The sequence below is a fragment of the Gopherus flavomarginatus genome, chromosome 9 (assembly GCF_025201925.1).
Source record: "Gopherus flavomarginatus isolate rGopFla2 chromosome 9, rGopFla2.mat.asm, whole genome shotgun sequence".
In the NCBI taxonomy this organism is placed as follows: Eukaryota; Metazoa; Chordata; order Testudines; family Testudinidae; genus Gopherus; species Gopherus flavomarginatus.
This window is the reverse complement of record NC_066625.1, coordinates 33,179,110-33,191,630: the sequence shown is the minus strand read 5'-3', so window position 1 is coordinate 33,191,630 and position 12,521 is coordinate 33,179,110. Positions and strand designations below refer to the sequence as shown.

The following is a 12,521-nucleotide window of genomic DNA, read 5'->3' as shown; positions in this document are numbered from 1 at the left end:
ACAACTCCAGAGTTTTAAACAGTCTGGAAGAAACCTCTTCCCTTCCCGATTACCCAGGTGTCCCTGACTTTGTATACATGATGTCATAACTCTACTGGTTCTCCAGTCCTCCATGGAGTCCTCCAAGAGACAAGAGCTGAATTTCTAGTGTGAAAAACAAAGACACAAACCTTTGTTACAATTTTTGAAGCCACCTTTATCCATCACCCAGAAGCAAAATGGGCGGGTGCACATATGTTCCCACCGCAGGTCACCTCTGACATGGTTTGTGCAGGGCCAGGACGAAAGTGGCCCTGCACAAAGCAATGTCAGAGTCAGGATGAAAGTGGGTTAGCTGCTGGCTGTGCTGTGCCTCCCCAGCCCTTGTCTCCTCTCATGGGCAGTGACTTCATCTGCTGCTAACAGAGAGATCCTGATCCGTGAGCTCTGCAGGCCGTGTCCAGATGAGGATTGAAAGTGGTGGTGGTGGGTTAACTAACACCTTGTTTGAAAAGTCTAGTGCAGACAAGGCAGCCTGGACTCTAGGCTCTCCCTCAGCTAGCTTCACCTTGTCAGATACCATGTGTCCACTAGGCTAGTCAGACACGTTGGCCAACCCCCTTCTAACACCTCCAGTGCCAGCCTGAGCAAGGCTTATTATCAGAAAATTCACTTCCTGCTCTGAATCCCACATTTCCCTGTTTGGAGCATCCTTCAAGAGAGCGTTTGACTTTCCCATGTGCTCTCTGCTGCATAGGGCTGGCTCCAGGCACCAGCTTAACAAGCAGGTGCTTGGGGTGGCCACTCCGGAGAGGAGTGGCATGTCCAGCTATTCGGTGGCGGGTCCCTCACTCCCATTCGGAGCGAAGGACCTCCCACTGAATTGCCGCAGATCGCGATTGCGGCTTTTTAAAATTTTTTTTTATTTTTTTGGCTGCTTGGGGCGGCAAAACCCCTAGAGCTGGCCCTGCTGCTGCACGTCAGTCTCCTTTGCCGCTCCTCGTTCTCATGCCTGGAGCATGTGCCCTAGCTCCACCAGCAGCTGCTAACTTTGGAAACATCCCTCCCCCAAGGCCTCTTCCCTGCACGTGCCTTCTAAAATATCTCTAGAGAGCTCGGCGCTACCAACCATTCCCCTCTGTCTTCACAGGCTGCGTCACAGGAGGTCCCCAGCTTTCTCTCGTCAGCTGTCAATAAGCATACTGAGCAGGGGAGTAGCCTTCCTGGCTCCTTGTCACAGGACGATCTGCTGTCCTAGTGCAGTGTGAGGCTGGGAAGCAGCCGCCCCCGATTTTTAAGCTGGTTTTTCATCCATGCTCTTACACACTGCATGTCCTGCAGCCCCAGTTCCATGCTCATGCTTCCTTTGAGCATTATCTGGTCTCGTGCGCCCCAAGCCCAGGGCTGCAGGGGATCCTCCCCTTGACACGTTGGGGCCCAGTCGGGAGGCAAAGCCCTGACAAGCATTGCAAGAAGGGGCTGAAACTCCTGGGAATGCCAGGTTCAGCTCCCAACAGACCTGAGGTGGCCCTTCGCCCTGCTGAGCAGGTTCTGTGCAAGTGACAGTTGGCGTGTGTCTCAGATGAGATGCACCAGGGGTCGGAGCACTCAGAGCAGCTGCTTATGCCCTTGTGTCCCTTTCTATGAGAGGGAGGTTTGTGATCACACATTCCCCTGCCTGCACTCTTGTGCACCTCCTGGCTTCTGCCGTTTCCGCTATGCTGTGCCTGCCGGGGGCTGGGCGATGCCTTGGGAATGGAAGTCACTGTGTTTTGTGGCTCTCTGCAGTGTCACTCTTCCCCTCCTCCCCCCCCCAGTGCGTTACGATCTCCTTCATCTCCAATCCATGAAGAGGATGAGGAGAAGCTCTCTGAGGACTCGGACTCCCAGCCAGCGCTGAGCGGGGCCGAGCTGGGGCTGAGGGAAAACAGCTCTCCTGGAGTAAGTCCCCATCTCAAACGCTGCTCAACACTGGCTGCTCCTTGCCCCATAGCCTTGCACCAGCGAAGGGCCACTCCCTGTTAGCTGGCTATGGGTGCTGGTCTGGGGAGCTGCATTCCGGGCAGGCTGTTCCTGAGTAACGGGGCTCTGGGTTAACCCTTTAGTGTAGGACAGGAAGGAGCCCGGAATTCACTCCCGGGGAACCCTGAACACTTCCCCTCCTCCTTCAACTCCACAACTTTCTACCTCCTACCCCCAATACCTTGGGTTTCCCATGCTGCCAACCCCTCTCCCTGGGCACAATGGGAACAATTACAATTGCAGCCAGGGAGGGCATTTCTAGCCCCTTGGGGCTGGCTCCTGAAGGGTTTTGTTAACATGGTATGCTCCTGCTGGGGCAAAAGGGTTCCTGGGTGGCATCCTTCATGAGAGAGCTAGGTTAATTCTGGCTCCAATCACTGCAGTTGGCTCTGCAGCTTCCTAGCTCTGAACTCCCCAGCCTGGGCCTGTCTGGTGCACCTACAATCAGCATCTGACACCCGGGAACCTCCAGGAGGGTTCAGCAGGGGGTGCTGTGCCCGAACAGGTGGACACCCTCATTCCCCAGGCCAAAACGGCACTAGTGTGGGGATAAAACTGGGCACCCTGTATTGGGGCATCAGACGGGCCGCCCCCCCCCCCCCCCCCCCCGCATTCTGGGCACAGCCTGCTGAGCGTGTTGGTAGAGTATACTGGGTCCAAGGGAGGGGTTCCAGCCTGCAGAGATTGTTCTATTCTCTCCTTTTCCAGAGCATGGTGGCTGAAGAAGTTGAGGAGATCTCGTCCCTGCAGCAAGGTACGTCCTTCCCATACCTATGAGACAAGTCAGTCTAGAGGGTGGAGTTTGGGGCTGGAAGTGACCCCCTGCTAGCCTCTTGGCCCTGTTCTCTCGGCCTATGGAGGGCTCCTCCTGATCCCCCTTGAAGGTACTCTTTGGGGTTGGACGTGGTCTCAGCCTGGGATCACATGTTCGGGTCACTAATCTCTGCTGAATGTGGGAATCCCTCTGCCAGGGACCGGCTTTGGGGTTTACAGTTCCTCTTGGAAACATGAGTCTGACAGTGGCTAATCAGCTGAAATTCCCCAGTCTGAGGGCCTGTCTTGGTAGCAAGCTGGAGGGTAAATCTGCAGCGCACTAGCCTGCTGCGTATTAACTGGCCACTTGGATCCTGCAATCATGCGCTCAGGGTATGTGCACGTTTGATCTGGGAGGTGTGATTGCCAGCCTGTGCAGACATACTCGCACTTGCTCTGCGTGAGCTAGCACGCAAAAAATAGTGGAGCTGGGGTAGCATGGGTCATGGCTGGAATATGTACTTGCCTGGATCCCAGGAACATACACAGGTGGCTGGTCTGAGCAGCCCCAGCTACACTGCTGTGTTTAGCACGCCTGCCTGAGCTGGGAATCTCACCTCCCAGCTCAAAGGCAAGACGTAAACATTCCCCGGTGTGCATTGAGCGCTAGGGAGCTCCGTGTGTGGTAGCAGGGTCCGCACGGCCAGTTAGCACACAGGCAGGCACTAACTCTCTAGACAAGCCTGAACTTTGTTCATGGGATTTCCTTGGAGACTGAGCGCCCCCTAGTGCTTGTGCAGACTCAATGCCTGACCGTTGCCTGCTGGGGCCAAGATGTGGTTCTTCATTGAAACATGCACTTTGTGCAACAGGGATCTTTGTGTGAAGAACTACCAAGCTCTGCAGAGCTCTGTGCGCTGCGACACTCTCCAGCGTTTCTCGTGTCTCAGATCTTCCCAAGGCAGTGTTTAAAAACTGCATTTGAACAGTGGCCGAAGCTGAAGGGGAAGCTGGGAACGAGGGAAGCGACAGTGACTGAAATTTCGCGCGCGTTCCTTCCCAGCCGGCTCTCCCGGGAGCTCAGCTCTTCCAGGGTGGGCTGATGGGGCAGATCAGTAGTGTAGCACCAGGCTGGCTGTGTGCATTTCCCTCTCCTTTGCTGCTGTCACCATGTTCCTCAGCCTGCGCCCAAGGGCCAGGAGGGAGGCAGAGGCTCTCAGTTGGCCATTGTGCCAGGCAGCACCCACCATTCGCAAACACTTGATGGGAAATTTCACTGCAACTTAAAAGCCTAGATCTCATTCCCTAGACAAACCCTCAGTAACACTGTGCTGCCTGTTGATCTGCTGTGGGAGGTGGCCTCCACATGGGGAGGGAGGAGAGCCCTGGGGGTGGGTTCTCCATCCTGCCCAATGCCAGGTGGCCATCTCCCCGCTCCAGCACTGCTCAGTGGGCAAGACCCAGGCTGTGTCTTGCATGCGTGGGGCTGGCTCAGTGCTGCTAAGATTTGCCCTCTGGTGCTGTGATCAGTGCCCAAGGCTGGGCTGGCAGGACAAATGGCAGGAGGCGCTGCGTGATTTTGCTGGGCTCCCTAGGCTGGATGTGTCTTCAAGCGTCTCAGCTGCAGACAAGAGAGGTGCCTTTTTCAGTCGCTGGCTGTGTCACCTGGCAGCGTTTGCAGGGCGCGGCAAGGGGCAGTGGGGAAGGAACCTGTTTCCCCCATGCTGGGGGGAGGGATGGGGCTTGTTGGCACTGGCCTCTCCTCTGGAGGGAAGGCAGCACAGGGCCTGCCGTCTCCCTCCCACTCAGTGCTTCGGGACATTCTCTGCTGACTCCAGGTAGCTACCTGCCCTCCATGGAAGACATCCTGCCGGAAAACATCTGCAGTGAGCACAGGAGCCTTACGCAGTCAGAGAGTGACTCCGCGGTCAATGTGTACCTGCCAGGTAACAGCCCAGCCCGGGGGCGGGGGGAGATCTCCTTGTGCTGGCACGGCGCTGATTGGTGGGTGGCTGCACTGCCGTGGCTTGGCAAGGGGTCTGTGCTGTGTGTACTCACTGCGGGCTGAGCCACCCTGCTTGCAGCTTGCTTGCCTGGATCGGCTCTTCAGGCAGCTCGTCTCCAGCAGAGAGCAAAACTCCCCTAAAGCACCCACTTGCCATGATCATGTGGCGCTAACTGCTGCCCCCAGGGGCATGGGCGAGTGGGGCTCCCAGAGAGATAACTTGCCCTATATCTCTGCTTCCCCTCTCCAGGGCCGGTTCTAGCAATTTCCCCGCCCCAAGCACGGCAGCACGCCATGGGGGGCGCTCTGCCACTCACCGGTCCCGCAGCTCTGGTGGACCTCCCGCAGGCGTGTCTGCGGATGGTCCGCTGGTCCCGCGGCTCTGGTGGAGCTGCTGCAGGCATGTCTGTGGGAGGTCCACCGGAGCCGCGGGACCAGCGGACCGTCTGCAGTCACGCCTGCGGCAGGTCCACCGGAGCCGCCTGTCTCCCTCCCAGCAACCGGCAGAGCACTCCCCGCGGCGTGCCGCCCCAAGCACGCGCTTGGTGCGCTGTGGCCTGGAGCAAGCCCTGACCCTCTCTCTCCCTTTGCCGTCCCCTCCTCCCCCACCCTTTTGTCTTGCTGCTTCCAGCCCTCCACCCCACCCGCTTCCTCCTTTCTGTTCTTTGGGCTGCAGCCACTAGAGGGCAACACAATTTCAAGTGTGATAGTGGCTTCCTCATGTGAGTTGGTGAGATCCTCTCCCCACCCTACAACCAAAGATTCATGAATACGTGAGCTGAGGCATAACATGGTGGGGGGCTGAAAACTCCTGGTCTCCCTCCTCTAGTGACAGCCACATCTGATCACTGGCCCTGGTGCTCCAGCTGTGAGCTCCCACCAAAGGGAAGAGCCCACCTGGCAGCAGATGCTGGGCACACTGGGATCTTTATTGCTCCTTGTTTCCATACTGCTGACCCAGGGAGGGAGAGGCAGGACCTGCCATGCTGTGGCCCCTGAGCATGCATGCTATCACCACGGTCCACACATGGCGCACTGGGGTCATCCTGTAAGGGGGAGAGGCCCATCTCTGGGCAGGCCGGGCCCCACTCACTGTGCCGCGGGTAGGGGATTGCGCTTCGGGGGGCTTCGTGGCTGAGCTGCTCCCAGCGCAGCTCCAGTTGCAGCCTGTTCTCTCCCATAGAGTCGCGGTCTGTTCTGAGCATCTCTCTAATGTCTCCTTCCTTCTGTCTGCCTCCCTGCTCCTGCCCTGGGCAGCACTGGGTCCCGATTCCTGCTCTATTGGGATAGAGGAGTAAGCTGGTACGTCGTCTCATTCTCTATTACGTGCAGGGAATTGCATGGGGTGGCAGGAGCCTTTCAGGGTGGGGGCAGGCTAACTGAATGTGTCAGTACCAGACTGGCCCCTTCTCCCCTCCCTGCCCTTCCAGCTCAGCCCAGGATGGTGCATTGTTGCAATGGTTTCCCCTCACCACAGGGTGGCAGTAACAGGCCCCAGAGCAGGGCGTGGGAGAGAAGTATGTGATGAGCCAACTGGCCTGAAATCCTGGAGTTCAGCTGCTCCCAGGGCTTCTCTCTCCAGACTGCTCAGCTTGTGCCTCCTTTGTATACTGTCTGCAAACTGACCTGGCAGCTCTGATCCCAGCAACTGGCAGCATTCCTGAGTCCCCTCTGCCCAGCGCTAGTCTGCTGGGCAGAGCACCCACTGGCCCTCTCCCCAAGAGAGCGAGGTGAGTTCAGCCCACTCCTTGCAACTCAGGGCACAGGGTGCCTTCAACCACTGCTGCTGTGACAGGAACATAGGAACCCGGTCCCTGCTATGCTGAGCACCCTCCCCCAGCTCCTCACTGAAGGCTCCTGCAGGAGGCCCTATGGCTGTATGTGCGCCCATAAGCATGTGAATAACTCATCCCTGTTAGCAAGAGTGGTCAGGGTGTGGAGCTGGCCCAGAAACCCCCCCTCTCACACACACAAGGAGATCTCATCTGCTTCCACTCACCATGTGCAGGGTTCCCCAAAGACTGGGGGGGGCCAAGAGCCTGAAACCTATGGGGGTTCCTATCTGGGCCCCAGTGCCTGTTGGGTCCATGTCCTGCTGAACTGTGGCAGAGGGCATGGGGCTCATGCACTCAACAGCAAAGCCAAGAAACTGGACAGGAAATTCTTGTGGGTCCCCACCCAGGCCCTCTGTCCTGGGAGCCAGTGCAGGGCAGTCCCCTTCCCGAGCAAAGGAGAGCGGGGCATACCTGGCATATGCTGGAGTGTGGGGAGCATCCTGTTTGCAGCATGGGGTCCCTCTGGCCCACCCAGAAAGGTCCTGTGCCCACAGGGCTCCTGCAGTGCACACATGCTGGCTGATTTCCCCCCAGCTGTGGCTCAGCCCATCCTACGCCCACCTGCTCCACCCCTAGGCTGATGAGAGGGTTGCAGGGGTTGTGACATCGATCTCTCTCTCTCTCTTTCCCTTTGTTCAGGGTTGTCCGACTCCGAGACCCTTCCAAGCCATGGCACCAACAGTCCCACTCAGCCCCTCCTCTTCAACCAGCTCCGGCTCTGCCCGGAGGACTCGCGCAGCCTTTCCTTCCGCCCAGGCCTGCGGGAGTCTCAACTGCGTCCCAAGCTACACGCACAAGCTCTCCTCTCCCCGAGGGAGCCAGGAGCCGCCCGCGCCCAGCAGGGCCTCCAGCTGACACTGTGATCATGGCTCGGGTGTGTTAAATGAGTCTGTAAATGGGGCAAGAGGAAGGCAGGTGCTGCCCCCTGCAGCGGGTTTGAGCCTGGGGCCCTGGCGCCCACTTTCCTCTTGGGACTGGCCACTCCCCTCACCAACGGGCACAACGTTTGCACAGGTTGGTTTTTTAAAGATGTTTAAAGTACTTCCCGTTCTAACCCCTCTGCCCCTCCCCCCCAGAGGAGCCAGTGGGAGGAGGCTGGTGGGGGGGGTGCAAATGAAGGACACTCCCATGTATATTTTGTACACATGATGATTGCTCGCAGCTGTGGGCTGGCGCCACCCCTCCCCTGTAAATACGCCTTGGGCCAGTCGCCCTTTGCAGGCCGGCCAGGCTCTGCTCTGTTTTCTCCTAGGGGCATCCAGCCCAGGGGGGTCTCCAGCTGTTTTCTCCATGTGGCACCCCCTCTCCTCCAGGCATCGCTTTCCTGGGAGTGGCATTGCCTCCTGTCCAGCTGGTGACCCCATGATTGCTTTGCAGCTGGCGCTCTCTCCCCTGCAGCCTTGTGTGGGAGGAGCTGGATGGCCGGGCTCATGCCTTCCCCTGCAAAGGGACAAGGGCCCCGGCTCCCCTCTGCTCTGGGTCAGTCCTTCCCAGGAAAGATCTAGCCGAATCTCCAGTGTGGGACATGAGTCACCACTCCCCTTCCTGATCCTGCACCAGGGCTCTTGGATTCAGCTGCCCCTGCTACCCTGCCCCCTCCAGCCTGTGTGTGGCTCCTCCCTGCCAGGCCCTGGTTCCTGGGCCCTCGGTGTCATGCATGGCTGCAGGCAGGCTCTTACCTAGCTCACAGTCTGTCAGCCTGGTCTGTCAGCACCAGCGGGCTCCAGGGCAGCTTTTGGAGCTCTTTAGACACAAGCACAAGCATCCTGCTGGAAGTTGGGGACTTTGCCCTGCCAGGCAGCCACCAGCAGCACCCGCTTGGCTCCCTGCAAGGCCAGGGCCAGCAGGGCCTTGCTGAGTGACACTGTTTAGGGGAGCCCTTAGGGAGAATAGCCCGTTCCTCATCCTTTACTACTCTGCCCACTTTCCCTGCTGCGGTGAGGCCCGGGCACCTGCTCCTCCCAGCTCTGGAGAGACCCTTCCTGGGCCCAGTTCCAGCCCCTGGCATCTCCCCGTAGTCCCTGCACCACTGTGGTATGTCTGAGCCCTGGCGGGGCAGGGAGCCCAGCCTGCAGAGAGTGGGGAGCAGTGCACTGACAGTGCTAGGCCCTGTTACAGCTGGGGGAGGAGCAGCCTGGCAGCTTATCTCATGCTGGCTGGGGCAGAGCCGATCAGTCAAGCACTTGGCTCTGAGTGGGGTGGGGCCCAGCATCTCTCCGAAGCTCAGCAGGCAGCATTGCCAGCAACGAGACCCAGAGAGGGCGAGAGGGGTCTTGCCCCCTGCTATGGGATTCCTGCCATGCTGGGGCCTGGGAAAGGCCTCCATGGAGAGAACCACCTCCCAACCAGGGTACCTTTGAGTTGCAGCCAGCTCCCCCCACCCAGGTAGGACCTTTATGAGGCAGGAGATCAGCCCTGGGCCCCCACTGCGATCCTGGGCTCGGGTGTGTCTGTTGCTGAGGAGATGGGGTGTGCATGGTAGCAGCGGAGGGGGCAGTCTTCCCAATACTCGTGTTGCGGCCCCTGCCCCAGAGAGCAGGCTTGGTCGTGGCACAGGGAGATGCCATGAAAAGCACCCCCCAGCCCTCACTGCTGACTGTGGTGACTCCCTTTGGCAGCAGGGCAGCTCCCTTCACTGCTAGCTTCAGGGGTGTGACTCTCTGCCCCTCATCCTGACCTGCTGCTGCATGGTAACTGGGCAGGGTTGCTAGCGGGGCGTGGGGGTGCTGGCAGCCTACGGGGCTGAGGGAGCCCTGCACTCTGCACACAGCTTCACACCGGGACCTGGAGCAGGGGGCGTTTGGGCACCTGCCTTTCCCCACTGTACATAGCCAGCACCCATGGCCTCGTTGGTGCCCCCTTTGCCCGCCTTGATCGATGTCGCTCAGTGCAGTGACCTTGCCGTGTGCCTTGTTCCTGCTTTCTGTGCTGTGGGGAGTCCCCTACCCCACCCCACCCCACCCCACCCCTGGAGCTGGCCCGGACCCTGCAGGAGTCTCCTGTCCCTGCTGGGAGCTGTGCCCACAAGGACGTGTTCCCGTGGGCAGGTTTGTGTGCATGGCTGCTGGGTGCTGCCGTCTGTTTCCGTTCGCCGTCATGCCTTTCATTCTCTGCTGCTCCCCGGTGAGATGGGCCATTTCCCTGTCTCCCCCGGCAGGGATTTCTGGGGGATCCTCCCTTTTTTCCTCTGTTTAGAGTAATAAATCCATGGAGCAATAGCCTCTGTTTCTCTGTTATTGGAGTTGCCGTGTGCATCCTCCGCTCCATGCAGGGGGAGCAGAGCATTCCAGGGCAGGCGGCTGAGAAGAGCTCTGGGTTTGTTCCAGCTTCACAAACCAAACCCCCTGGATGCTGGCCCCAGCTGAAACTCCTGCAAACTCCAGCCTAGTCACAGGGCAGGGCAATCACTCCCCTTCTCCAAGGGCAGCCAGCGCTGGGCCCTTCTCGTGCCTCTGGGGAGCACATATCAGTCTCCGGTGCTCTGCCCCTGTAGCAGCCCAAACTCGGGCCTGGGTTTGCCCTGTCGCAGGGTGACCCCCTGCAGGACACTGGGTGGACACTGACTCCTCTGCAGAGGCCAGGCCTCCTACCCCACAGCTCTCAGACCCCAGGAAGTGCACAGTGGGCCTGGGAGAGGTCTGGTGGAGGCTGGGGCTGGAGGGGTGCTAAGGGGTCCCCATCCTGCCAGCCCTGCACTCTGAGCGCAGCACCTCTCTCCCCAAGCAGCTATCTGCAGGGCCTCAGGCATGGGATCTGTCTGTGGGCAGGGAGGCTCCACGTGCCCAGGGGGCTGCTGGGGCCCTGCCGCTCATGACTGCTTCTTCAGGCCATGGCCCTCCCCACCCGCAGGCCAGCTCATCTACTGGTGGTGGGGAGATGTCCCTGCCACACAAGCAGGATGGGCTCTTTCCAGCTGTTGTCTGGACTCTCTGCTGCTGAGCTGGTGGCACGCACCCACCCCGCCAACCTGGCTGTGCACTGGGAGTGGGCGCCCTGGTGTTCCCTTCAGCTCTGACAGGGTGCCCACTCACCCTCAGGCAGCAGGCTTCTCCTGGCATTCCCTGCTGCTGCCATGTGTCCCCTAAGCTTGCTCCTAGCCAGTAACAATGGTAATAACTGTGACTCCCGGACTCAAAGGGTTAACTACAGGTCACAGTGCAGAAAACACCCTGATTACAGACAGCTGTGAGAGGTAGGTCCCTGTGGGGGTGGGGGGCCCCTTGGTCCCTTCCCTCCCACTCACATGTTGGAGCAGGAGCTCAGCCTGGCCTCCCTTCCCCCAACTGTCAGAGACCCCAGTTGCTGTTCACTGGGAGCCAGGGAAGCTGGAGCCGGGGGACAGCTTGGCCATCCTTGTTCATTGCTGGAGCCTGGGGTGCATTTGGGGGTGGGATGAGGGGTTCCAGAGATAGAAAGTTTAGCCTGAGCTGCTTTTATCATTTTTAGATTCTTATAACTGGGTTGCAGAGGAAGGAGACAAAACTCAGGCCCTGACCACCGCCCACCCCACCCCCAAAATATTCAGGCCTGGCCTGCCCTGCGACACTGAGCAATGGGACCAGGGGCCAGGCTCAAGATGTTTCCAAAGCTATTGCTCTCTGCCTGGTGTCCAGGAGCCCCTGACGGAAGTGGGAAGCTAAGAATGGGCCTGTCTGGTGTGTGGCACAGTGTGCGGCTCTGAGATCATAGTGGGGAGCTGAGAATGGGCATGCTCAGTGCCTGGCACAGGTCCACAGGAGGGAGAGCTGAGAATACCAACTAAGGTGAATGCAACAGTTGACATCTCTTCTTTCAGGCTGCATTCATCCGCATGGGTGTTCTTACTCAGCTGAGAACACCTCATTGAGATGAATGGGCCACTTCACAGCTCCCAGAACTCCCTGTGCTGCAGCCACAGATGGATGTGCAGAGACCCCTGTGCCTCACAGCACCCAGAGCTGGAGCAGAGACTCTGGGTATGGCTACACTGCAGCGCTTTGAAGTTTCGAGTGTGGTCGCAGTGCCAGCGCTGGGAGAGAGCTCTCCCAGCGCTGCACGTACTCCACATCCTCTATGGGTGTAGCTTGCAGCGCTGGGAGCAGCACTGTTTACACTGAGGCTTTACAGCGCTGTATCTTGCAGCGCTCAGGGGGGTGTTTTTTTTCACACCCCCTGAGCGCAAAAGTTGCAGCGTTGTAAAGCGCCAGTTTAGCCATGGCCTCTGCATCTACACTCTGGAGCCCCTGCCTGCCAGCCTGCCTCTGGCGGGTTCATGCGCTCCTCACAGCCCCACCAGTTCCCCTCAAGGCGTGGTATGGGCCTGCCAGGGGCATAGAGAGGCCAGGAGAAAGTGGAGCTGGCAGCTGAGTGGTGCATAACTCAGTGGTCAGCGCAGTGGGGGCTTGGTCAGAGCAGCAGGTGAGAATATGGTGGGTTGGAGATGATGTAGGGGACCAGCCAAACCCTGTCTTTAGAAACCCCAGTTCAGTGACTAGAGCTCTGATGAAAAACTGAATTTGATCCCTTGGTGGAAAAGGGATTGTCTTCAAAGGGGCCTTTGCTACCCCAACTTTCCCTTTTCTGATTCTGTTCTGGCAGTGGTTTTGAGCCCCAGAGAACAATGTTTCCTCCCCTACAAATGCCCCCAACATCCTCTACACTCCCTCCCTGTGGCTGCTCCATCAGGTTGGGGGTGAGCCCAAGGGTTTCCACTTCCCTCTGCTGCTCCCCAAAGGGGAAGGGAACCTAGAACTCCCCACTTCCCCATGCTCCCTCCAGGCATGGGAACACAGCACCAGGCTTACCCCTTTTCCGCCAATGATGCTGTTTCTAGGGAGAAAGAAGAGCTCAGAGCAGGATAGGAGAGTATGGGGAGGAAAACGGGTCAGAGTTGTGCAGGAAAGTATTGGGGGTCTTCAGCGGTGCCTCCCAACTCCCACATCCTTGCC

At 58.8% G+C, this 12,521-nt stretch overlaps 1 protein-coding gene across 3 annotated transcripts in view; it reads left to right on the top strand.

Annotated features, from left to right (window-relative positions):
* The window catches only part of MGRN1 (mahogunin ring finger 1), a 120,615-nt gene extending 110,803 nt beyond the window's left edge, over positions 1 to 9,812 (top strand). Inside the window, exons 13-17 of one of the 3 annotated variants that reach the window (XM_050968235.1) lie at positions 1,797 to 1,920; positions 2,710 to 2,755; positions 4,593 to 4,700; positions 6,017 to 6,061; positions 7,234 to 7,332. In XM_050968235.1, the coding sequence (XP_050824192.1) occupies positions 1,797 to 1,920; positions 2,710 to 2,755; positions 4,593 to 4,700; positions 6,017 to 6,057 (319 nt within the window). In that variant the 3' untranslated portion in view covers positions 6,058 to 6,061; positions 7,234 to 7,332. Of the gene's footprint in view, positions 1 to 1,796; positions 1,921 to 2,709; positions 2,756 to 4,592; positions 4,701 to 5,942; positions 6,062 to 7,233 lie in introns of all 3 variants that reach the window. The other 2 variants (XM_050968234.1, XM_050968233.1) reach the window with 2 other exon arrangements.
* The last annotated feature ends 2,709 nt before the right edge of the window (positions 9,813 to 12,521 follow it).